Below are 23,306 nucleotides of genomic sequence, written 5' to 3'. Positions count from 1 at the left end.
CAGCCATTTTCTCCTGGTGAACTGATATCTATCGGCTGGAGATCAGTTGTAATAGCGGGAGATCTCCAGCTACTACCTGGAGGTTGGCGACCCTAGCTGGCACTCCTTCCTGGACCTGCATTACGAGGGCTTGGCTTGGACCCAGCTTCCAGGAGTGCAGGCCCAAGAGGTGGCGGGGTAGGGTTGCCAACCTCCAGGTACCATAGATACTGACGATACCAGGCTAAAGAATCTAAACAGTTTATAAAAGGAACTAACATCAAAAATTCTGAAGCGTACAACAATCTATATAAATCACCTAGATACATACAAAAACTACAACCCAACCCCCCCCCAAAGAGGTAAGGAATAAGTTCAACAAAATGTGGTGAACTCCATGGGAGAACTTCAGCAAAGAAAACCCAGCAAAATAATCAGGTGAGGGAGGACAGCAGTCCAAAGGAGATCGGAAGAACCCAAGGGAGATCAAGGGAGACAGATGTTCCGGATACAAATAATAAGTTCCGTTTTCGCCAATGGCTTCATCAGTCACTTGATCCCTGTAAAGTATGTATTCGGTGTTTTCTTTCCAAAGTATGCATATAGATTTAAAGCTGTGTGTGTGTCAATTTCATGTTTAGATTTCTTTAGCCTGTTGTCGGTTTCTATTGAGCCTCCAGGTAATAGCGGGAGATCTCCTGCTATTACGACTGATCTCCCCTGATAGAGATCAGTTTCCCTGGAGAAAATGGCCGCTTTGGCAATTGGACTCTATGGCATTGGAGTCCCTCCCCTCCCCAAACCCTGCCATCCTCAGGCTTCACCCCCCAAAATCTCCAGGTATTTCCCAGCCCGGAGCTGGCAACCCTACCTGGGAATAGAATGTATCTGCAGACTCCAGAGATGATCTGGAAGAAATGGCCACCTTGGAGGGGGGGGGGCTCTATGGCATCCCCCTTGCTAGAAACCCTTCCCAGGATCTGTCCCCAAAGTCTCCCGGAATTTCCCAACCCAAATATGGCAACCTTATGCCTTGTGGGATTTCTTAGGATTGGGGAAGGGTTCTGGCGGCTCAGGCAAGCTTTGCCATCGAGTTTCGACGGCTGCCTCTTTGTGGGTGGGGAAAAAAAGGGGAGAAATAGTTTGAAAGTGAGAATGGGGGGGCGGAGAAGAGCCTTGGGGGCTTGTGGCTGCAGGAGGGGGGCTGTCAATCGCCTTGGTGAGCTGTCAATCGCCTTGGTGAGCTGTCAGCCCCACACCAGGACACTTGTGCTAGTCCCAGGGGCTGTCAATCCCTTTGGGGGGGGGCTGTCAATCCCGCCCAGAACACTTGTGCTAGTCCCAGGGGGTGTCAATTCCTTCGGGGGGGGGCTGTCAATCCCACCCCAGGACACTTGTGCTAGTCCCAGGGGCTGTCAATCCCTTTGGGGGGGCTGTCAATCCCGCCCAGGACACTTGTGCTAGTCCCAGGGGCTGTCAATCCCTTTGGGGGGGGGGCTGTCAATCCCGCCCAGGACACTTGTGCTAGTCCCAGGGGCTGTCAATCCCTTTTGGGGGGGGGGCTGTCAATCCCGCCCAGGACACTTGGCTAGTCCCAGGGGCTGTCAATCCCTTCGGGGGAGAGGCTGCCATCCCAGTCCCAGAGCAGCGTACCTGGCCTCAAGAGACCCATCGCACGTGTTCTTTGCGAGCCTTTTGGTGCTGTCCTGCGTTTGAATGGAGCCCGTGCGAGTCGGCGGCCGCTCCAGGCTCCCATCCCCTTCAATGGGCTGGGCGCCCTCGCCCGTGCTTTCCAATGGGCTGGCTCGCCGGGCGTTTTAGGGCATCCCGCCAGAGGGTCCCTAGCGCCCCCCCCCCCAGGACGGCCCTCGGCCGGGGTGGGCGTCCCAGGATCGGAGGGGGGCGGCGCCCGCGGTCAGCCGGGATGGGGTTGCGGGGCTTTTTGCAGCGGCGGCTCGCGGGAGTCGGGTGCCTTCCTCCGCTGGGGCGCAGGTTGCTGGCCGGGTAAGAGCCAGGAGGGATCGGGGCCGCGTCTTTTTTTCTTTTTTAATAACATTTTTTATTGTTTTTTATATTACAGTAGTTTCTATCATTCATTAAGATGATTATATGATCTAAACAATATTTCTCTATTCTACATAACTAATTACTTCATATATTTACGTTGACTTCCCCTCTCTCCTCCTCTATCTTTTTTATACCTTTGCTGTCACCTTTGCATTTAATTTCTAATTCAATGCAATACTTCATATATAAATTGGATTACAATTCTTAAAATCTAAATCATTAACCTTAATAATGTTTCTACCTTAATTGAATTAGAACAAAACATAACCTTCAATACTTCCCAATTTAAATTCATTTTGACAATATATTGTCCATGCCTCCCATTCTCCCACAAATTCTGTATTCTCATTTTGATTTACTAATGCCATAAGTGATCGGGGCCTATTGCACGTGGTGGTGGTGGTGGTGGGAGGCTGAGGTTCCTCCTCCTTCCCCTTCCCAAAAAGGTGAGGCGGGGGCTCCGAATCAACCCCCGGCACTATGCAGGACATTCACAACTACCTCCCCCCACACACTCACTCCATGCCCAGAAGATGGCCAAGATGCCCTCCCTCTCACGAACTGCCTAAGATCATAGGATCAGCATTGCTGACAGATGGCTGTCTAGCCTCTGCTTCAAAACCTCCAGGGAAGGAGAGCTTACCCCTACTCCATGCCCAGAAGATGGCCAAGATGCCCTCCCTCTCGTGATCTGCCTAAGGTCATAGGATCAGCATTGCTGACAGATGGCCATCTAGCCTCTGCTTCAAAACCTCCAGGGAAGGAGAGCTCGCCACCTCCCGAGGAAGCCTGTTCCACTGAGGAACCACTCTGACTGTTAGAAAATTCTTCCTAATGTCTAGGCGGAAACTCTTTTGATTTAATTTCATCCCGTTGGTTCTGGTCCGACCTTCTGGGGCAACAGAAAACAACTCAGCACCCTCCCCCAGCCAGGACCGGATTAAGACCTTTAGAGGCCCTAAGCACGTGAACACATGAAGCTGCCTTCTGCTGATTCCACCCTCAGTCCATCAGTCAGTATTGTCTGCTCAGACTGGCAGCGGCTCTCCAGGGTCTCAGGCAGAGGTCTTTCACATCACCTCCTTTCCTGGTCCCTTAAACTGGAGATGCGGGGGATTGAACCTGGGACCTTCTGCATGCCAAGCAGATGCTCTACCACTGAGCCACGGCCCCTCGCCTAAAATTAGAGGCTTTCCAGGGTCTCAGGTGGAGGTCTTTCCCGTCCCCTACCTGCCTGGTCCCTTTAACTGGAGATGCCGGGGATTGAACCTGGGACTTTCTGTGTGCCAAGCAGATGCTCTACCACTGAGCCACGGCCCCTCCCCAAGCACTTGCAAGATTTTGGTGGCCCCCACATGTATGTAAAAATAACAACAATTAATATTAAATTATTTAATGATTTGCTGAAAAATAATATATTGAGCCTAGTGTGATTATTCTCAGTTCCCACTTCTTCATCCTTAGGTTTTTTTTTTAGGATAAGAGTAAAAATTGTGACATTCAGGTGTTTGTTTGTTTGTTTTAGTCACTGTATGTGTGTAATTTTTTCGTTTATTGGGGGGGGGGGCTTTTTGTGGTCTCTGGTCCAGCGGCACCGTTTGCAGTTTTGCACCGTATGGCCCACGGTAAATCCAGCAATGGGAAATTTCTGCGGTGCCCACCCCTTGCCTTGAGGCCCTAAGCACCTGCTTATTTTGCTTAATGGTTAATCCAGGCCTGCCCCCAGCCAGGGGAGGCCGGTCCCCTTCCCTGCCACGAGTAGACCCTGCTGCCCGGCCTCGACACTCTCCTCCTTGGCCCCCCATCTCTTGGGGGCTCGGCTGTAGAACCCGCCGTGGGACAAACGGTCCCCCCCCCCCCAGGCTGGGATGTGCGAGGCTGCCTTTTCCCCACACCGGCTCTCGCCCCACCTATATGCATGGGAGATGTTGCCTTGAGTTTGCCCCTCTCTAGATGCACATCCAAATTCTCAAAACTCAACAATAAGCCCCCATGTAGGGTTTTGAGAAGTCGGATGGGGAAAATGTGCATCTGGAGCAGTGTTTCTCATCCAGGGTTCCGCAAGCAATAGTGACGAATAGGCTAATCGTATGTAGATCATATGTAATCATATGTAGGGGTTCCATGAGACTTGAATATTATTTCAAGGGTTCCACAAGGGGGAAAAAAGGTTGAGAAACTCTGATTTAGAGAGAAGAAGGTTGGTTTTTATATGCCAACCTTCTCTGCCACTTAAGGAAGAATCAACCCGATTTACCATCACCTTCCCCACAACAGACACCCTGGGAGGTACAGTAGGTGGGGCTGAGAGTGTGTGACTAGCCCAAGATTACCCAGCTGGCTTCATGCGGAGGAGCGGGGAATCAAACCCGGTTCTCCAGATCAGAGTCCACCGCTCCAAACCACCGCTGTTAACCACTACACCACGCCAGCTCTCCTACACCAGTGCACCTTTATATGTCCTTTGTGGGCTTATCCTGCGTTTCCCTCCCTGTCAGATCGATGGCAGCCATGCATAAGAATGTTGTAACTTATTTTTATATGGACTCCTTTCAGCATTGTGGCTGTGGGAGAAGGAACTCTTTAATTTCTGAATTGAGGGATATTGTGTGCGCTCTCTCTCTCTCTCTCTCTCTCTCTCTCGATCCCTTAATAGGGATTACTCGCAAGCCCCTAATTGGAACTCTCCGGCGTTTGCCGTTTCAAGGGTACATTTGTTGCCTGGTATGTTTACTAGCCAGGCCAGGGCTGCGATCTGCATTAGTGATTTTGAGACTGGAAAATGGGACGCGAGCAACCTTTGGGGTGAACGGATTTTCTGGCGAACAGGGAGCCTTGGGTTTGAGTCCCCTCCCCATGGCTGCTTTTTAGGTAAAATAGCTCTACCCCCAAAGTGGTGTGGTGGTCACAGAGTAGGACTGGAGAGACCTGGGGTCAGATTCCCACTCTCCCCTGTGAGCTTGGCCAGCCTATAATAACGCTGAACTATGGCTAGCATGGTATAGTGGTTAAGAGCAGTGGTTTGGAGCGGCGGAGTCTGATCTGGAGAACCGGGTTTGATTCCCCACTCTTCCACGTGAGCGGCGGAGGCTAATCTGGTGAACTGGATTTGTTTCCCCACTCCTACACACGAAGCCAGCTGGGTGACCTTGGGCTAGTCACGCTCTCTCAGCCACACCTACCTCACAGGGTATCTGTTGTGGGGAGGGTAAGGGAAGGTGATTGTAAGCCAGTTTGATTCTCCCTTAACCAGTAGAGAAAGTCGGCATGTAAAAACCAACTCTTCTTTTTTTTCTACTTCTTCTCCTCCTTCACCTTCTCCTCCTCCTTCTCCTCCTGGTAGCTGGCTGGAATTTGGTTGCCGGCTCCACTAACGTGCTGTAATTGGCTGGCTCTGTGTTTGTTCCTTTGCAGGTAAGAGGGATGGAGGCCCAGGTGCTGAGCGGCTGCCTATAGCCCATGAGATCCTCTTTTCGTAATCCAGAGCCATGTGCCTCAAGCGGTAAGGATGATATGACAGCCCTGTGAATTGCTTCTGGGTCTGCCTCGATATGAATAGTGGAGAGCCACCAGACTCTGACCTGGAGAACCGGGTTCGATTCCCCACTCCTCCATATGAGTGGCAGACGCTAATCTGGTGAACCCATTCCCCACTCCTCCACATGAAGCCTGCTGGGAGACCTTGGGCTAGTCACTGCTCTTAGAGCGTAGGTGATTGTAAGCCGGTTTGATTCTTCCTTAAGTGGTAGAGAAAGTTGGCATATAAAAACCAATTCTCCTTCTCCTTCTCCTCCTCTCCCTCCCCCCAGGTCCGAGTCCACCGCTCTTAACCACTACACCACGCTGGCTCTCACAGAGATTTATTTCAGGCTTTACTGCCCACTCTAAACGGCGTTTCAGGATGGGTGAACCGCCAAAGTGAGAACGTTCAGGCTGATTTGTTGAAGGCAGTCTGACTATGCTGTTACAACTGTTATTTTCTGATCCAGCCCAGAAGAGAGGAATTCTTGGCGAGGAATTCTGTCCGGTCCCGGCTATACCTGAGATCCAGCACCGTGGGGCCACGGGCTCTCTCGGCCACGGCGTGACCGGCCACTGCCTGGATGATGTGGTTGAGGGGCAGCTTTGGATGTGCTGTGGAGTCGAAACTCAATCACTCCAGCCCGTGTGGAAGCGGCTGCGGGAGACTAGCGCACCAGAACACTACAGCGCAGGATTTCTGTACCATAACAATTGTGGGTAAATAGGACGGGAGGCGTACAAGCGCTGTGTTGGAAACCCTGCAAAGAATGTTATTGTTTGCAGGGAAGGTGAATTTACTAAAATGTTTGATTTGCTTATTGGTTTTTGTTTGAAACATTTGTTATCCGCCTTTCTTCCTGGCGGAGCTCGGGGAGGCTTACAATAAACACATAAAATAAAATGCATAAAAACCAAAATTTAAAATCACACTTTAGGGCTGCTAATAACTTAATGAAGTGCAGTCCTAAGCAAAACCATCTTCCACTGCCTCCTCAAGGTCCACTGTGAGGGAGGCCAGGTACACCTTCCTGGGGAGGTTATTCCATAATTGTGGGGCTGCCACCGAAAAGGCCCTGTCTCGTGTGCCCACTAAACAAGCTTCTTTGATTAACGGGACACTCAGGAGGGCCTCTCCTGACTCTCATGTTCGAATGAAGGATGGGGGTCCCTTGTGCTTAGCAGTCATAACCTCTTTATATACATACAAAGGGAGGGGATGATTCCTCTAGCTTTAAGAGGGGAGTGGACCTGTTCATGGAGGAGAGGGCTATCTATGGCTACTAGTAAAAATGGATACCAGTCATGATGCATACCTGTTCTCTTCAGGAAGAGAGGAGCATGACTGTTATATTAGGTGCTGTGGAACACAGGCAGGATAATATTGCTGCAGTTGTCTTGTTTGTGGGCTTCCTAGAGGCACCTGGATGGTCACGGTGTGAACAGACTGCTGGACTTGATGGGCCTTGGTCTGATCCAGCAGGGCTTTTCTTATGTTCTTATGATGCACTGTCTCCAGGATCAGAGGAGCATGCCTATTCTACTAGGTGCTGTGGAACACAGGCAGGATGGTGCTGCTGCAGTCGTCTTGTTTGGTGGCTTCCTAGAGGCACCTGGTTGGCCACAGTGTGGACAGACTGCTGGACTTGATGGGCCTTGGTACGATCCAGCATGGCTTTTCTTATGTTCTTATGATGCATACCTATTCTCTCCAGGATCAGAGGAGCATGCCTGTTATCTTAGGTGCTGTGGAGCACAGGCAGGACAATGCTGCTGCAGTCGTCTTGCTTGTGGGCTTCCTGGAGGCACCTGGTTGGCCACAGTGTGGACAGACTGCTGGACTTGATGGGCCTGGGTCTGATCCAGCAGGGCCTTTCTTATGTTCCCTTTTGAGGAGCCAAGGCAGTTTTTAAATTCTCATCCACATACCGTGGGCAGGGTAAACAATGTGTAATGTCCTGCCAATGTTCAAACAAGCAAACGGAGTTCATTTCCTGACTCTTTTACTGAGAGGGTCAGTAAGCTCCCACAGTGCTGCTTCTGGTGAGTTTGGTGGCATCCTATAAGAAATCTCTACAGGTTCTTACTGTCTGCCATCTTTGTCTTCCCTCAGTCATCATCCGACAGCAGTTGTAAGAAATCCCCTGTTTCCTCAGCTGCTCTCCAGGGAGCTGTATGGGTCCTTCTTACGGGTGGAATCTTGCTTAGCTTCTTCTTTCTTGTCTTCACGATTCGCTTCAGGAAAAATAGGTAAGTCTTGGAGCACACCAAGGCAATGTTTCCTCTTTCTTTCTGGGAGCTGAGGAAACGGTTGTATTGTCCCTATAGAGGTCTATAAAATTATGCACGGTTTGGAGAGAGTGGACAGGGAGAGGTTTTTCTCCCTCTCCCATAATACTAGAACACGGGGTCATTTGCTAAAGCTGGAGGGTGAGAGATTCAAAACAGATAAAAGGAAGTATTTTTTCACACAACGCATAGTGAAATTGTGGAACTCCCTGCCCCAGGATGTGGCGAAGGCTGCCAACCTGGAAGGCTTTAAGAGGGGAGTGGTCATGTTCATGGAGGAAAGGGGTATTCATGGCTACTAGTTAAAATGGATACTAGTCATGATGCATGCCTATTCTCTCCAGGATCAGAGGAGCATGCAGAATATATTACATGCTGTGGAACGCAGGCAGGATGGTGCTGCTGCAGCCGTCTTGTTTGTGGGCTTCCTAGAGGCACCTGGTTGGCCTCTGTGGGAACAGACTGCTGGACTTGATGGACCTTGGTCTGATCCAGCAGGGCTTTTCTTATGTTCTTATGTCCCAGCGTTGCTCAATAACAGAACCCCTTACCGTCTCGCACACACCATCTGGGAAGATATTTCTTCCACTGGAAGTTGCGAAAGGAAGGACCCAAAAGCTAGACAGATCCCTGTGTTGGTTTGATTGGCCTTTCTTCTCAATAGATATTGAAAGGTGGCTGAGCATAAGGAACTCAGGGGCTCCTCCTTTCAGGCCAGCCGATGGAAGTAACACTGTGCTTCATCTTCAGTGGATGGAGCTGGACATGTGCTAAAAATTCAACCTGACCGTTTGACTGACCAGTTCACAAGATCGCCTGCACCAAGTATTGGCTGCTTAGGGTTGGCGAGGTGACCCACCATCTTTCTTTCACCCCTGGTGAGGTAGCTTGTTGGCTGACAGGAAGAATGGAATATATTTGTGGTTGCCAAGCAACTGAAAGGAAGGTTATCAGCCTTTCGTGCTGGAGGAAGCATTCAGATGTGAGACATCTCAAAAGAAAACTGTGGGAGTAAAGCCTGGGCAGAGGTACGAAAGATGCAATCAACTGCAGAAAGCCTGGCATCATAGAGCCCTTTTTGTAGTAAGATTTAATTTCATATAAAGAGAAGGGAAACCTAACACTGAGTTGAGAAAGTCCCAGTCAGAGCACAGCGTTAGATTAACTCACATGACTAGGGCTGCCTAGCTGTTGAGTCTAGACATAATTCCTAACGCATAGTTAAATGGTGGAACTGCCTGCCACAGGATGTGGTGATGGCTGCCAACTTGGAAGGCTTTAAGAGGGGAGGGGACATGTTCATGGAAGAGAGGGCTATCCATGGCTACTAGTAAAAATGGATACTAGTCATGATGAAGACCTCTTCTCTCCAGGATCAGAGGAGCATGTCAAATATATTGGGTGCTGTGGAACACAGGCAGGATGGTGCTGCTGCAGCCGTCTTGTTTGTGGGCTTCCTGGAGGCACCTGGTCGGCCCCTGTGGGAACAGACTGCTGGACTTGATGGACCGTGGTCTGATCCAGCAGGGCCTTTCTTACGTTCTCACTATAATTATGTTATACATAATAATATATATAATTATAACAACAAAATAATAAATAATAATACAACAATAAATATAACAAGTGAAATATAAATATAATGTAATAATATAATAATACATAACTAATAATATATAATATAATATATAATTATATTAGGTGCTGTGGAACTCAGGCAGGACAATGCTGCTGTAGTCACCTTGTTTGTGGGCTTCCTAGAGGCACCTGGTTGGCCACTGTGTGAACAGACTGCTGGACTTGATGGGCCTTGGTTTGATCTAGCAGGGCTTTTGTTATGTTCTTAGTTCTCTCCAATATCAAAGGAGCACGCCTATGATATTAGGTGCTGTGGAATACAGGCAGGACGGTGCTGCTGCAGTCGTCTTGTTTGTGGGCTGCCTGGAGGCACCTGGTTGGCCACCGTGTGAACAGACTGCTGGACTTGATGGGCCTCGGTCTGATCCAGAGTGGCCTTATGTTCTAGCGCTGAGTTGGGACAGTCCCGGACAGAGCCCAGCGAGAGGCGAACTCGTACGACTTGGGTTGGGAGGGGTGGAGTCCGGATTTGCAGACCCAACTCCTTTTTCAGTTAACTCTTTTCCTCTGTGTCTTCTTAACTGTTCTGTCTGCTGGAGGATTGTGAAGATGTCCAGTCCCAACCTGAATGTTGTGACCTTGCTGGGAAGCGGCTTGACTTATGGTAGTGCTTACCTCTTTGGGATCGAGAAGCAGAATCCGTTGTCCAGGCCGTCCGCGGAGATGCTCGTTCAGGTGGGTTGAAGCAAACTGGGAGGAGGAGAAGCAATGGAACCTTATGATGCTCTGGACATTATTAATTCACATTAGCTGAGACCCAGAGGGATGCATGAACACATTTGGCATGTGTACCCATGTTCCTCCACCCCCCAATACCCACTAGCGTTGCATGGTCTCACACACACATGAACACACATATGAAACTGCCAGCATGGTGTAGTGATGAAGAGCGGTGGTTTGGAGCGGTGGACTCTGATTTGGAGAACCGGGTTTGATTCCCCACTCCTCCGCATGAGCGGCGGAGGCTAATCTGGTGAACTGGATTTGTTTCCCCACTCCTTTTCACGAAGCCAGCTGGATGACCTTGGGCTAGTCACAGCTCTCTCAGCCCCACCAACCTCACAGGGTGTCTGTTGCGGGGAGGGGGAGGGAAGATGATTGTAAGCCGGTTTGATTTTTCCTTAAGTGGGAGAGCAAGCCGGCATATAAAAACCAACTCTTCCTCTTCCTCTACTTGGTCGGTCAGTTTTGTTTATGCTGACTGACAGCAGCTCTCCAGGCGTCCTTCACATCACCTACCGCCTGATCCTTTTAACTGGAGATGCCAGCGTCCTTTTTAACTGGGGATACTGGAGATTGAATTTGGGACCTTCTGCATGCCAAGCAGAAGCTCTTCCACTGAGCCACAGTCCCTCCAGGCGATCTTGCAGATGCAGAGGATGGGGGCAGCTTGCTTGTGCCTGCTCTCCCTCCCCACAGGCGAGTCCATGTGCTTGGGGGGGTCATTCATTTCCTTTCCAAGGGGGCATCTTGTGATCCCTCGGTACTGCTTCTTAACTTCCTGAGTTCTGAAGGCAGTTTTTGAAGCAGGCACAAAGGGACCGGCAATCTGGGCCACCCTCGTTTTCCTTGGATCCCTAATCCCCGAGGTTTCAAGGTGCGATGAAGAGGGTGAAGTGCAAACTTGTACGGTCTTACAGAAGCGATTGCTAGTAGCAGTTTCATGACATGTAAAGGAACCCTCGCCCTGAACTACTTGAAAGCCCACTCTATCCAATATTTCCTTTCCTTTTTTTTATTTATATATTTTTTTATTTTTATAATAAAACATAAAAACACAAAAAAGAAAAAAAACATAAAATACACTTACATAAAGAAAAGAAAAAAATACATGTACAGCGCACTAATTATCTACTAATACATTATTCTATACTCTTTATAAACTCCATAGTGCCCTGAATCCAAATCCCACCCCCACCCCCACCGCAGTGCCCTTCACCATTGGACTTCCGATGGAGTGTTATGGCAATAGAAAAAGAAAAATTTCTATTATTATATCATATTAAAAATCACATTGTACTACAATTCGTTAACTATACTTTAAAAATCCGTTTTTGCCACTTTATCCCAGTATGCGGCGGCCAATATTTCCTTTCCTATAACAAAGGAGGGAGGGAATGGTCTTGTTCTGCGCCCCATCGTGGAAAGGGGCGGCAGGCAGGCCTGTTAATTGGCGGGCAAGTTTTTCGTTTTCTCCCATGACTGAGAAAAATATGTATGATAAATTTATTTAACATATACGCTCTTGAAGGGAGTAATTTTTTGTTCTGAAATCGATAAATTGTTTGTTTTACTCTCTGACTCTGATTCGCGTGCCACCTTGAGAATGTCTCCATTTGCTATTGCAGCCAGGAAGATCAGCGCTCTTGAAGCTATTAAGAAAAATTCTGCACGGGAAAGCAAATGAGTGTGATCTTTGTTTTAATAGAGATTTTGTATGAAATGGTTTTTATCCAGGCAATGTATATTGATGCCTTTTTATCCCTTTTAGATACCATTTAGGATTTTTGTACATATGTAAGGATATTTTGTAATTTGTAATAGAGATTTTGTATGAAATGGTTTTTATCCAGGCAATATATATTGATGCCGTTTTATCCCTTTTAGATACCATTTTCGGCTTTTTGTACATGTGTAAGGATATTTTGTAATGGCCTATGGCTGAGGGCAGCAGGAAAAGAGGAAGACCCAACAAGAGATGGATTGACTCAATAAAGAAAGCCTCAGTCTGCAAGATCTGAGCAAGGCTGTCAAAGACAGGACATTTTGGAGGACTTTGGTTCATAGGGAAGCGACTTGACGGCACTTAACACACATGGCTAAACAAATAAATGAATTCTTCTTCTAACTTTGGCCATTTATACATGGGAGGTTTTGTCTTGGATTTGCTGCTTTCTAGATGCACATTTTTCCCCATCTGAATTCTCAAAACTCTGCATGGGGGCTTATTTTTGAATTTTAAGAATTTGGATGGGGGAAATGTGCGTCTACTGAGCAACAAATCCAAGGCAAAACCTCCCATGCATAAAAGGCCACATACATCCAACTCTGAGATTAAATAAAGTATGGATTTTTTTTTTCAGAGCTGAAGTGGGCTTAGCTGCCCTTTAAAGTTAGGGTTAGCCCACAGAAAGAGCAGAGACAATATGGATCCCTTTCTCAATCTCTCTCCTCTCTTCCCTTTTACAGATGAGGATTTGCTTGTTGTGCGTTGGGGGCTCGCTGGCCTTCGGCCCCATCCTGGGGAAAAGCTGGCGGTTGTACAAAGTGTTCACGCAACGGGCCCCGGATAAGAGAGTGGTGAGTTCCGTTCCTGCCTGTTCAGTGCTCCAAAATGGAGCAACGATCAGACTGCGTTGCTTCTTCGGACCCTACTTGATGGGAAGGGGCTGCCCCTTAGCGCTCTTCATTGAAAGAGAAGGAACTTTTATTTCTAGTTCAGCAAAGAAGACTTTGTCTAAATTTGAGGAAGATGGTGAGGTGTGTTGGACGAGAACAGTCTCTCATGCTGAGAGCCAGTGTGGTGTAGTGGTTAAGAGCGGTAGACTCTAATCTGGAGAACTGGGTTTGATTCCCCACTCCTCCACATGAAGCCAGCTGGGTGACCTTGGGCTAGTCACAGTTCTCTCTTGGAGCTCTCTCAGCCCCACCTACCTCACAGGGTGTCTGTTTTTTTTTTAAATATTTTTTTATTTGCTTTTAAAGATATGGGGTACAGAAAAGGGAAAAGGGGAAGAAAAAGGGGATCCACCTGTGATCCCCTCACAGGGTGTCTATTGTGGGGAGAGGAAGGGAAGTTGTTTGTAAGCCGGTTTGATTCTCCTTAAAAAAGATAAAATCGGCATATAAAAACTAACACTTCTTCTTCTTTGTGAGGTAGTGGATTCTTCATTGTTGGAGAGATTTAAGTATTGATTGGATACCTACTTGTCAGGGATATTATAGTCGTAGTTCCTGCATTGGAAGGGGGGTTGGACTAGATGACCCTGGAAGGGGGGTTGGACTAGATGACCCTGGTGGTACCTTCCAACTCTAAGATTATCTCACCTAGTCTTCTAAGATTTTCATCCAGAGGAATCTGATTTGCTTGTCACAGGAGAGCATATTTATAGAAGAATATCTTTCTCTACATCTGTTCTACCATAATCGTGGTTACTGTCTAGATAACTGATTGGTTCATAACTAAATATGAAATAATCAGCATAAATGCAAATAAGCCAGTCGGCAGTTGCATTTGAGTTAGACCTGATATAGCAAGATAAGAAGGCCAATTTCAACTCTTAACCTCTGTTAAAAAGCAATTAATCTAACTTTTCTGTAATGGTTTCAACTAACTGTCCAAGATGCAAGCAACGTGAAGAAACCAAAGTTCATTGACAGTTGAAAAGTGCTTGAACTCACGGTTAGCTTGCAAACTCAGCAAGAAAAGATTAGTGATATCATAACTACCGCTACAGAGGAACAATTGTGTAAGAGTGTCCCAACCAGAGGACTGGGGGTACAATTGAGACATCTGGTTATTGCCTCAGTGAGAAGACCATCATTAGATTATCTTCTGCCTCCTCCAATGTTTATTGATTTACCTTTCTTGGGCTGGCTTAACTAGGCTGTTATCCTAGAGCTGCCAACCTCCTGGTGGTGGCTGGGGATCTCCTGCTAAGCAGGGTCAGCCCTGGTTAGTATTTGGATAGGAGACCACCAAGGAATACCAGGGTTGCTGTGCAGAGGAAGGCACTGGCAGACCACCTCTGATAGTCTCTTGCCATGAAAACCCCAAAAAGGGGTCGCCATAAGTCGGCTGTGACTTGATGGCACTTTACACACACACACATGTAAAGGTTAAAAATATTTAAAAACATTAAAATAGCACAATGGCATTTCCTAGGGTTGATAACATTGGAAGAAGAAGAGTAGACACTGCTCTACTAGGTTGATACCTGCACACATTGTGTATGAGAGACATATACTAACCAGTATTACAGCTAGAACCAATCTGACCAGATGTTTGAGTAATTGGTAATAGATTTTACAACCTATACCCATGCCTGGATGGTTTTGAACTGTTTGTATATGTATGTATGTAGTTATTTATTTCTGTAAATGCGCGCAGGTTTAACGTGGGTTTTAATTGACCACTGATGAAGGCCCAATTGGCCAAAACGCATTTGGTATGTGGTTAGTTATCAACCCTAGGAAATGCCATTGTGCTATTTTAATGTTTTTAAAATATTTTTAACCTTTACATAGCGCTTCTAATAAATGATATTTTCAGTATTCATATTCATATACATATATATTTTTTTCTTTCTACCCAACCTTGGGTACCCAACCATATTACCACGTCATGCCATGACCGTGCTGACTGTCTGTCTGTCCTGCAGATTATCAAAGACCCGCAGCTGCTGCTGATGGTGGGGGCGTTAGTGGGGGCCGACGTTGCCCTGCTCTCTGCGTGGATCTTGTTGGATCCGGTCCAGTGTCTACCGAGCCTTAATGCAGAGCTGAAGGTAAGCAGAGGAGGGGAAGGTTAAGACGGGAAACGCTGCAGGTGGAAAAATGCTTATTTGTGACCTTGGAGGAAAGCGGGGGTGTGGGTGTCCTGTTAATGCCAGTGCAGGTTTCGGAAACAGGAAATGGCCGGGCACAGGCGACTTCAGCCCTGTGTTTCCGTTCTCCTCCAGGTGACCGAGAAGGGCCTGGCTTGCGTAGTGCACCGAGGGTACTTCTGTATGTCTCTGTATTCTGAGCTCTGGCTTATTCTCTTCTTGGGATTTAAGGTATGTCACTCATTGTTTAAACTTTCAGGACAATATAATATAAAAATACAGTAAAACTAGTAGCATCAATTGTAAAAATACAAATCTATTCCCAAACCAATAAAGGAAGCCACAGCCCTCAATTTGCAAGACCTGAGCAAGGCTGTCAAGGATAGGACATTTTGGAGGACATTCAGGGTTACCGCATTATGTATTCCCAGCGATGTATTAAGAGTTTGAAAATGTTATAAAAAACATCGCTTTAAAATGGGTTTTGGATGCAACGGCTAATAAATGGTTGGAAGACGTCTTCACAGCTAAAGGGGCCAAACAAAGTGCGAACAGTATTTTTTATAACATTTTCAAACTCTTAATACATCGGTGGGAATTCATAGAAAGTGCGAACAGTATTTTTTATAACGTTTTCAAACTCTTAATACATCGCTGGGAATACATAATGCAGTAACCCCATCACATTCACAAACCAATTCATCATTAGGAATTCTGACACAGATTGGAAAGGCGGGTGCCGTGTTACCCACAGGCACCATGTTGGGGAACTCTGCTCAAGTGGAGGAACAGTGGGCCAGAATTACTTTTCCAGATTCTGGGAAATCTTAAAACCCCCGACCGCTGTATGGGTTAAGTCTCATTGAACTCAGTGGGATTTACTTCTGAGTATACCTACTGAGAAGAGCCCCGTGGCACAGAGTGGTAAGCTGCAGTCCAAGCTCTGCTCACGACCTGAGTTTGATCCCGACGGAAGTTGGTTTCAGGTAGCCGGCTCAAGGTTGACTTGGCCTTCCATCCTTTCGAGGTCGGTAAAATGAGTACGCAGCTTGCTGGGGGTAAAGGGAAGATGACTGGGGAAGGCACTGGCAAGCCATCCCGTAAAACAAAATCTGCCTAGTAAATGTTGGGATGTGACATCACCCCATGGGTCAGGAATGACCTGGTGCTTGCACAGGGGACCTTTTACCTTTTTATACCTACCAAGTGTCGCATTGCATCTCTTTTCTTTTGACCCTAGGGCATCCTCTTGATGTACGGGGCGTATCTTGCCGGCCTGACGTACGGCGTCAGCTGTCCGCCGGTCAATCAGTCGGTGACCCTCCTCGTTGGCATCGCTGTTATATTTCTGTCTGCCGAAATTACGCTGGCGGTGAATCGTTTTTTCCATTCGTGGCACAATCTGGTCTTTGGCGCGACCTCGGGAGGGATCTTTGTCTGTACCACCACCATAACCTGCATGATCTTTACTCCACAGGTAGGAAGTGAGGCAAAAGGGGGAGAGAGGAGGGAAGGTGTCCAATCCACACCATACACGCAACAGACTTAACAGACTGAGAGCCAGCGTGGTGTAGTGGTTAAGAGCGGCAGACTCTGATCTGGAGAACCGGGTTTGAATCCCCACTCCTCCACATGAGCGATGGACTATAATCTGGTGAACTGGGTTGGTTTCCCTGCTCCTCCACATGAAGCCAGCTGGGTTACCTTGGGCTAGTCACAGTTATCTTAGAGCTCTCTCAGCCCCACCTATCTCACAGGGTGTCTGTGGTGGGGAGGGGAAGGGATGGTGACTGTAAGCCGCTTTGAATCTCCTTAAGGTAGAGAAAGGCAGGGTATAAAAACAAAAAATCCTGGAATGTTGTTGTTTTCTGTAAGATGCCTTCAGCTGTTATTCTCAGCTGAAAGGCCGGGCAGAACTCGATAATTGATTAAACACATTCAAACGCCAGAATGCTCATTTGCACGACAAATGGCACCCCATGTTGACAACCAGTAGATTTTTATAATAAACAGTGAGAAAGAGGCTCACTGGAAGGCCCACATATGAAAACACTTTAAGGCATTAGTTCAGCTATGCAGAAAGAGGTCTAGAGGCTTCAGTGTGGCTTCAAGGGAAGGGGCCGTGGCTCAGTGGTAGAGCCTCTGCTAGGCATGCAGAAGTTTCCAGGTTCAATCCCCGGCATCTCCAGTTAAAGGGACGAGGCAAGTAGGTGATGTGAAAGACCCCAGCCTGAGACCCTGGAGAGCTGCAGCCGGTCTGAGTAGACAATACTGACTTTGATGGACCAAGGGTCTGATTCAGTAAAAGGCAGCTTCATGTGTTCAAGTGTGCATTTCTTCTTTTTTCATGTTCCTGTCTGTGTCTTGCTAGCTTTTTCCTTCCCTTTTCCATTTTTCCGTTTCCCTGAAATGACGTATTTTCTGGAACGATGACGAATGTTCACGCTCAGCAGGTCCAGCAATGGAAAGCTTTTGAAAACCAGAACGAAAACCTCGGCCAGGTGGCCAAATACTTCACTAGCTCCAGCAAGAACTTCCACTCCACGGTGTACAGCGAGGAGGAGATCTGCCAGCTACTTGGGGAGAAGCACGCCATGATGCAGCTGCTGGCTGAGGTAAGAAATGTTTTCCTCAGGCTTCACCCCCCAAATCTCCAGTAATTTCCCAACCAGGAGCTGGCAACCCTACCGGAGAGTGCTGTTACTCCTGCCAGAATCTTACAGATATTTTCCCTAGTTACTTTGAAAGCTTCATACGAACCAGGTAAGAAATCGGTGCACCTGATGAAAAACGATCTTGCAATAATTTCCAAGAAATAGAGCGATAGGAAACAAATCATAATGGCTTCTTAAAACATGGCATTTAGAAGAAGAAGAAGAAGAAGAAGAAGAAGAAGAGTTGGTTTTTATATGCCGACTTTCTCTACCACTTAAGGGAGACTCAAACTGGCTTACGATTGCCTTCCCCTCCCCACAACAGACACCCCCTGAGGTAGGAGAGGCTGAGAGAGCTCGAAGAGAGCTGTGACTTGCCCAAGGTCACCCAGCTGGCTTCGTGTGGAGGAGTGGGGAAACACATCCACTTCACCAGATTAGCCTCCGCTGCTCATGTGGAGGAGTGGAGAATCAAACCCGGTTCTCCAGGTCAGAGTCCACCGCTCCAAACCACCGCTCTTAACCACTACACCACGCTGGCTCTCGTCACAGCACTGGAATATTGTGGCATCAGTTGAGTTCACCTAAGGGTACAATCTGATAAAACTGGCACATGTCTCTGCTGTCCTTTTCTCTTGAAAGTGGATCTGCTGGCTGTTGAAAATGGTTCTCATAGTTGCAAAGGATCCTTCAAGGAGATTTATCCTGCACTGGTGCTTTGCCAATGCAGCTTCATGTGAAGACATCCAGAAACATCTTAAACGCGATATGAGAGCCACCATACCTGGAGGTAGCCAACCTTGAAATATCAGAGCCAGGGAGGCAGCCGCAGGGAAGGATTTCAGCCTGCGTGCCCTGTTTGTTGATCCTCCACGGCAACTGGTTGGCCAGTGTGTGAGACCGGATGACGGACCACTGGTCTAATTTAGTAGGCTCCTCTGACGTGACTCATGCTCCATTTTCAGATGTATGTGGTTTATGTGCAGTTTTGGGATTTTAGAAATAGGAAAGCTGAGATTGCCGGGTGCTCTACAGTAGTTCTCGAAAGGGATTCGAGAAATGACTCTGGGTTTTGCAAACTGTGTATAGGCAAAGGGTTTAATGAACTGAATGGATTCCATCTCTGTTAGGCATGTTGTATTGTCTTCTCCTTCTTCTTTTTTAATAATCAAAGGGGTACAAAAAGGAAAAGAAGGGAAAGGGAAAAGATAAGAATGTCCAACATACAATTGCAGAAAAAACAAATGTTCTGAAACAGATCAAGCAGACTACATTGCCTTGCTATTCTACTCCACTTTACAGTCGAATAATTGCCCAAGGTTGCAAAATGAAAAAAAAAAAAAAATTATTCCGACAAGTTCAACATATAGTCAGAAAAAAAATCACCTATTATATCTCTCAAACATGTTTAATATCTCTACAGTCAAGGTGATTGTCTAGCTTTAAACTTAAAGTATAAATGCCAATAGTTAGTGTTTGCTTTTTTGTTTGGTTTTGCTGATATTAGCTTTCAACATATTTATAAAATAATTTCCACTTCTCATGAAACTGTTCATAACTCATGTCGTTGCCAATGTTTATCATATTGGTCATTTGTGCCATAGTGGCATATTCCATTAGTGTATCTTTCCATTCTTCAATATCTGGGAGAAGTGGCTGTTTCAATTTCCTCACTAGAACTACTCTGGCGGCGGTTGTGGCACATTTAAACAGATCTTTGAGTTGCCAGGGTAGTCCTGGTGGTATGGCACCTAACAGCATGTTCTTTGGAGACTGTCGCCTGTCCTATACATGCAGAAAAATATGGTGGTGGTATTCCTGACACGGGACAGGATTATAACACTTCAGGCTGCAGGAAGGGAGATGCCATTTACTCCCCCAAGTTTAAAAAACAAAGCCCAACTCCCTGAGATTTTTTTAAAAAAGTTTTTTTTAAAAAAATCCTAGCAGTTTTCTTCTTGCTTTGCCATTTCCCTGCCTGTGGAGAGTTTTTCCCCACATGGGAGCATTAAAAAAGGACACCCCTCCCACATCCTGCACTCTGAAGTGGTACAGTCTTTCCACTTGTTCAGGACTCTACCAGCATCTTCTGCTTGGGGTTGCCAACCTCCAGGTACTAGCTGGAGATCTCCTGCTATTACAAGTGATCTCCAGCTGACAGAGATCAGCTCCCCTGGAGAAAATCAATAATCCTAAAGGGGAATGAAGGTACTCAAATGTCCAATAAATAAACATCTGTCAAGTAGTACCCTCTGTCTAGGAGTATTGCTTGTTAATGATTTCTAACACATATCTCTTTAAATGAAATTACCCATATTCAGATTGCTAATTCACCAGGAACAATTCCAAACTATATACAACTTAGACTTCAACTGTTTACATTTATAATTGAAACAGAAAACTTACAAATGACACATCACAGTTAACACATATGGGTCATAACCCCTGGAAAAAATGGCTGCTTTGGCAATTGGACTCTATGGCATTGAAGTCCCTCCCCCTGCCCTCCTCAGGCTCCACCTCCAAAATCTCCAGGTATTTCCCAACCCGGAGCTGGCAACCCTACTTCCGCTTCATCTGTAGGCCAGGTCATTCCGATCCTTGTTCATGATGTCGTACTGGAATTGGTTTCTGGGGGAATTAACACTGTCCGTGCTCACCTCGCTTTGTTCCATGCAGAAAGAGACGGCAATCGCGAGCCTACAGGAACAAGTCAACAGCACGAAGGAGAAGCTGACCAGACTTGTAGCTGCAGAAGACAACCAGGAGGCTGCTGATTCCCCAGATCTTTCTGCCTTTCCTTATCCTCACGATCTCTCTGCAGCCAGTCCCTCTTCTAGATCACCTGAAGACTCACCAGCAGACCTTTCCTTACCTGGCCAGGAGCGAAATTCATGGCAATATTATCCCATGTTCTCAAATTCAGGGTCTTCTAATAAAAACAACCATGTCGGTGACCTGGAGCGTACCGCTCAACGCAACGTACCACTGGATATTACTGACACGTGTAGACTGTTGAACGGTGCTAGAAACATTTCCCGTCGTTCACATGGTCCCAGTGACCATGACAATTGGCTCTTCCAATACGCCGCCCCGCTCGGCGTAGGCACCCTCCGAGAGCCACTGGGGGAGAACTTCTCCCCACCGAGGGGGGCAGCGGAACAACCCCAGGTTCGGAAGCCACTGCCAGGGGTCCGCTACGTAAGCAGGGACGAGCTTCAAGAAGTCTTGCAGGAGCTGAGCGTGGATCACAAAGACGGTGGCCGGACTTCTGCCAGGGGGCCAGAGCAAAGCACCGCGCATGAGAGGAGCGCAGGGGGGTGTCCACCGCAAGAGATGCAGGCCAACCCGCTCGCTAGGCTTAGTCCTTACGAGACAAGGCTGGAGAGGAAAATCCCCACCTGCCTACCTGGCTCTGTGGTCCCTGGTGCTTGGTGCGTTGTGAGCAGAACCGCCGGCGGAAGGCAAAGGAGCCTCCGCAAAGTCAGCGAATTTCCTTGGGCTGTGGCTGGTGACACTCCCGAAAGACGTCCTTGGCGTCAGCCGTGCTCTTTCCCATCGCCGAGGTTTAAGAGCAGAGAGGAGAATGGCTGGCTGTTAGACAAGCATCCGGTGGGAAACTCGGCACCTCTGCTGTCTCCCGGCGGTCCCAGGGCATTCCATCGCCAGCCACAGGATTTTGCAAGATACACAGGGCATCTTTATCCAGATTTCGACTCCAGCAGCACCACCACTACGTCCTCTGGGGGCAGGATACACTGCCACCACAGGCACGGTTGTGAAGGTTGCCGCCACAGCCTGTCTTCCTCCAGTGGCAGCTGTAGCACGGATATAGACAGCGAGCCGGGCATCTCTGGACGCCAATGGGCAAACCTGTTTGCCAAACCTCAGCCCGTTGTGAACTTCAATGAGGATTTAGAGCCCACCTATGTGTAAATGCCTGGGGTATCAGGAGTATAACGCGCATGTGTATGGATAGGGTTGCCCGCCTCCAGGTGCTAGCTGGACATCTCCCATCAACCCTATGTTGCTTCTTCAACACTGTACCTTTAATTTAGAACATCATCTACGCTGACAATATTTTTAGGAAATTAGCAGGCGTTGAAGACTAACTCTTTCATGTCTAAGATGTACAGAGGTTTGATGGCACCATTAAGGTAGAGATCCCAATTGTAAACTTTAATGAGATTGAGATTTACAGTGCGTATTCTCAGACTCCCCGTAGAACTGTATTTTAGAGAACTTCATAAATCTCTGGTGGTTTAAGAGAGAACCTCTTTAAAATGTTACATAGATGGTATTTCAGAGCCAGTAAAGGTTAGCATATTATGAACCACGTAGTGCAGAGTGGTCAGCTGCAGTACTGCAGTCCAAGCTCTGCTCACGACCTGAGTTCCATCCCGATGGAAGTTGGTTTCAGGGAGCTGGCTCAAGGTTGACTCAGCCTTCCATCCTTCTGAGGTTGGTCAAATGAGTACCCAGCTTGCTGGGGGTAAAGGGAAGATGACTGGGGAAGGCACTGGCAAACCACCCCGTAAAACAAAGTCTACCTAAGAAACGTCAGGATGTGACGTCACCCCATGGGTCAGGAATGACCTGGTGCTTGCACAGGGGACCTTTACCTTTTTAAAGGTTAGCATATTGGAATGGGGCTTAGGAGGCCTGGATTCAAATCCCCACTCAGCCACAACGCTTGGTCGAATCACTCTTCCAAAACCTGATCTGCCTTACAGGATTATTGTGAGGATTCAGTGAGGCGATAACCATGCTGTGTTTCTTGGAGGAAGGTAGATAAACAGAAGGTAAAACATTGGGGAGGACAGGAAGTGATCTGTGAGGGAGAGGTAAGAATACTGTTGTTCATTTTCATATCTGGTAGCAATGTATTGCTGTCCAGGCATGCTGAAAAGACATTTTGCAAGATATATGTGTAATTACAGGCTATTTGATCTCTTTTAGCTCCAATCTTGTTCTGTGCTAATACTTAAAAGGCATCAAAATGAAATAGATGTTTGGTGATTAATCTGATTTCAGAAAAGATCTTAGTACCATGTCATAGAAGCATAATGGATTTTCCATAATGGATAGCTGGAAGCAAAGGATGTCTATTGGGTGCTGTGGAACCCAGGCAGGATAAAGCTGCTGCAGTCTTCTTGTTTGTGGGCTTCCTAGAGGCACCTGGTTGGCCACTGGGTGAACAGACTGCTGGACTTGATGGGCCTGGGTCTGATCCAGCATGGCCTTTCTTATGTTCTTAACACAGGAACAATAATGCTACTGCAGTTGTCTTGTTTGTGGGTTCCTAGAGGAACCTGGTTGGCCACTGTGTGAACAGACTGCTGGACTTGATGGGCCTTGGACTGATCCAGCATGGCTTTTCTTATGTTTTTATATGTTCTAAGCATCAAGGGTATCAAGCTTGACCTATAAACAACTCTGGGAAGAAAAAAAGAAGACTCAAATGAACAATTTAATTTTACGTGCAACGTTTTCCTTTTTTCATTACTGGAAAGGATTTGCACCTGATCAGAATGTCAGGCAGGAAGTTTTGACTTTAATTTAACCAATTTACTTTATGAGAGTGCTATTATTTAACCTTAAGATGTGGTTTCTG

At 47.2% G+C, this 23,306-nt stretch overlaps 1 protein-coding gene across 1 annotated transcript; it reads left to right on the top strand.

Moving 5' to 3' along the window:
* The first annotated feature begins 1,903 nt into the window (after nt 1-1,903).
* GPR156 (G protein-coupled receptor 156) lies at nt 1,904-21,628 on the top strand. The gene is made up of 11 exons (XM_056848364.1): nt 1,904-1,983; nt 4,703-4,754; nt 5,461-5,481; nt 7,679-7,815; nt 10,032-10,167; nt 12,682-12,792; nt 14,874-14,999; nt 15,174-15,269; nt 16,279-16,515; nt 17,492-17,653; nt 20,372-21,628. Exons 1-11 carry the CDS (start codon nt 1,904-1,906, stop codon nt 21,626-21,628), a joined length of 2,415 nt encoding a protein of 804 aa, XP_056704342.1.
* The last annotated feature ends 1,678 nt before the right edge of the window (nt 21,629-23,306 follow it).

The sequence above is a fragment of the Euleptes europaea genome, chromosome 4, assembly GCF_029931775.1.
Source record: "Euleptes europaea isolate rEulEur1 chromosome 4, rEulEur1.hap1, whole genome shotgun sequence".
Taxonomy (NCBI): Eukaryota; Metazoa; Chordata; class Lepidosauria; order Squamata; family Sphaerodactylidae; genus Euleptes; species Euleptes europaea.
Note: the sequence above shows the minus strand (reverse complement) of the source record. Positions and strands in the feature narration are given on the sequence as shown.

Excerpts from the sequence above, each read along its gene's own strand:
- GPR156 (XM_056848364.1), top strand. The coding sequence starts at position 1,904 with ATGGGGTTGCGGGGCTTTTTGCAGCGGCGGCTCGCGGGAGTCGGGTGC. Across the intron at positions 15,270-16,278 it reads TTCTCTTCTTGGGATTTAAG|GGCATCCTCTTGATGTACGG; the intron begins GTATGTCACTCA and ends TTTTGACCCTAG. Across the intron at positions 16,516-17,491 it reads GCATGATCTTTACTCCACAG|GTCCAGCAATGGAAAGCTTT; the intron begins GTAGGAAGTGAG and ends CACGCTCAGCAG.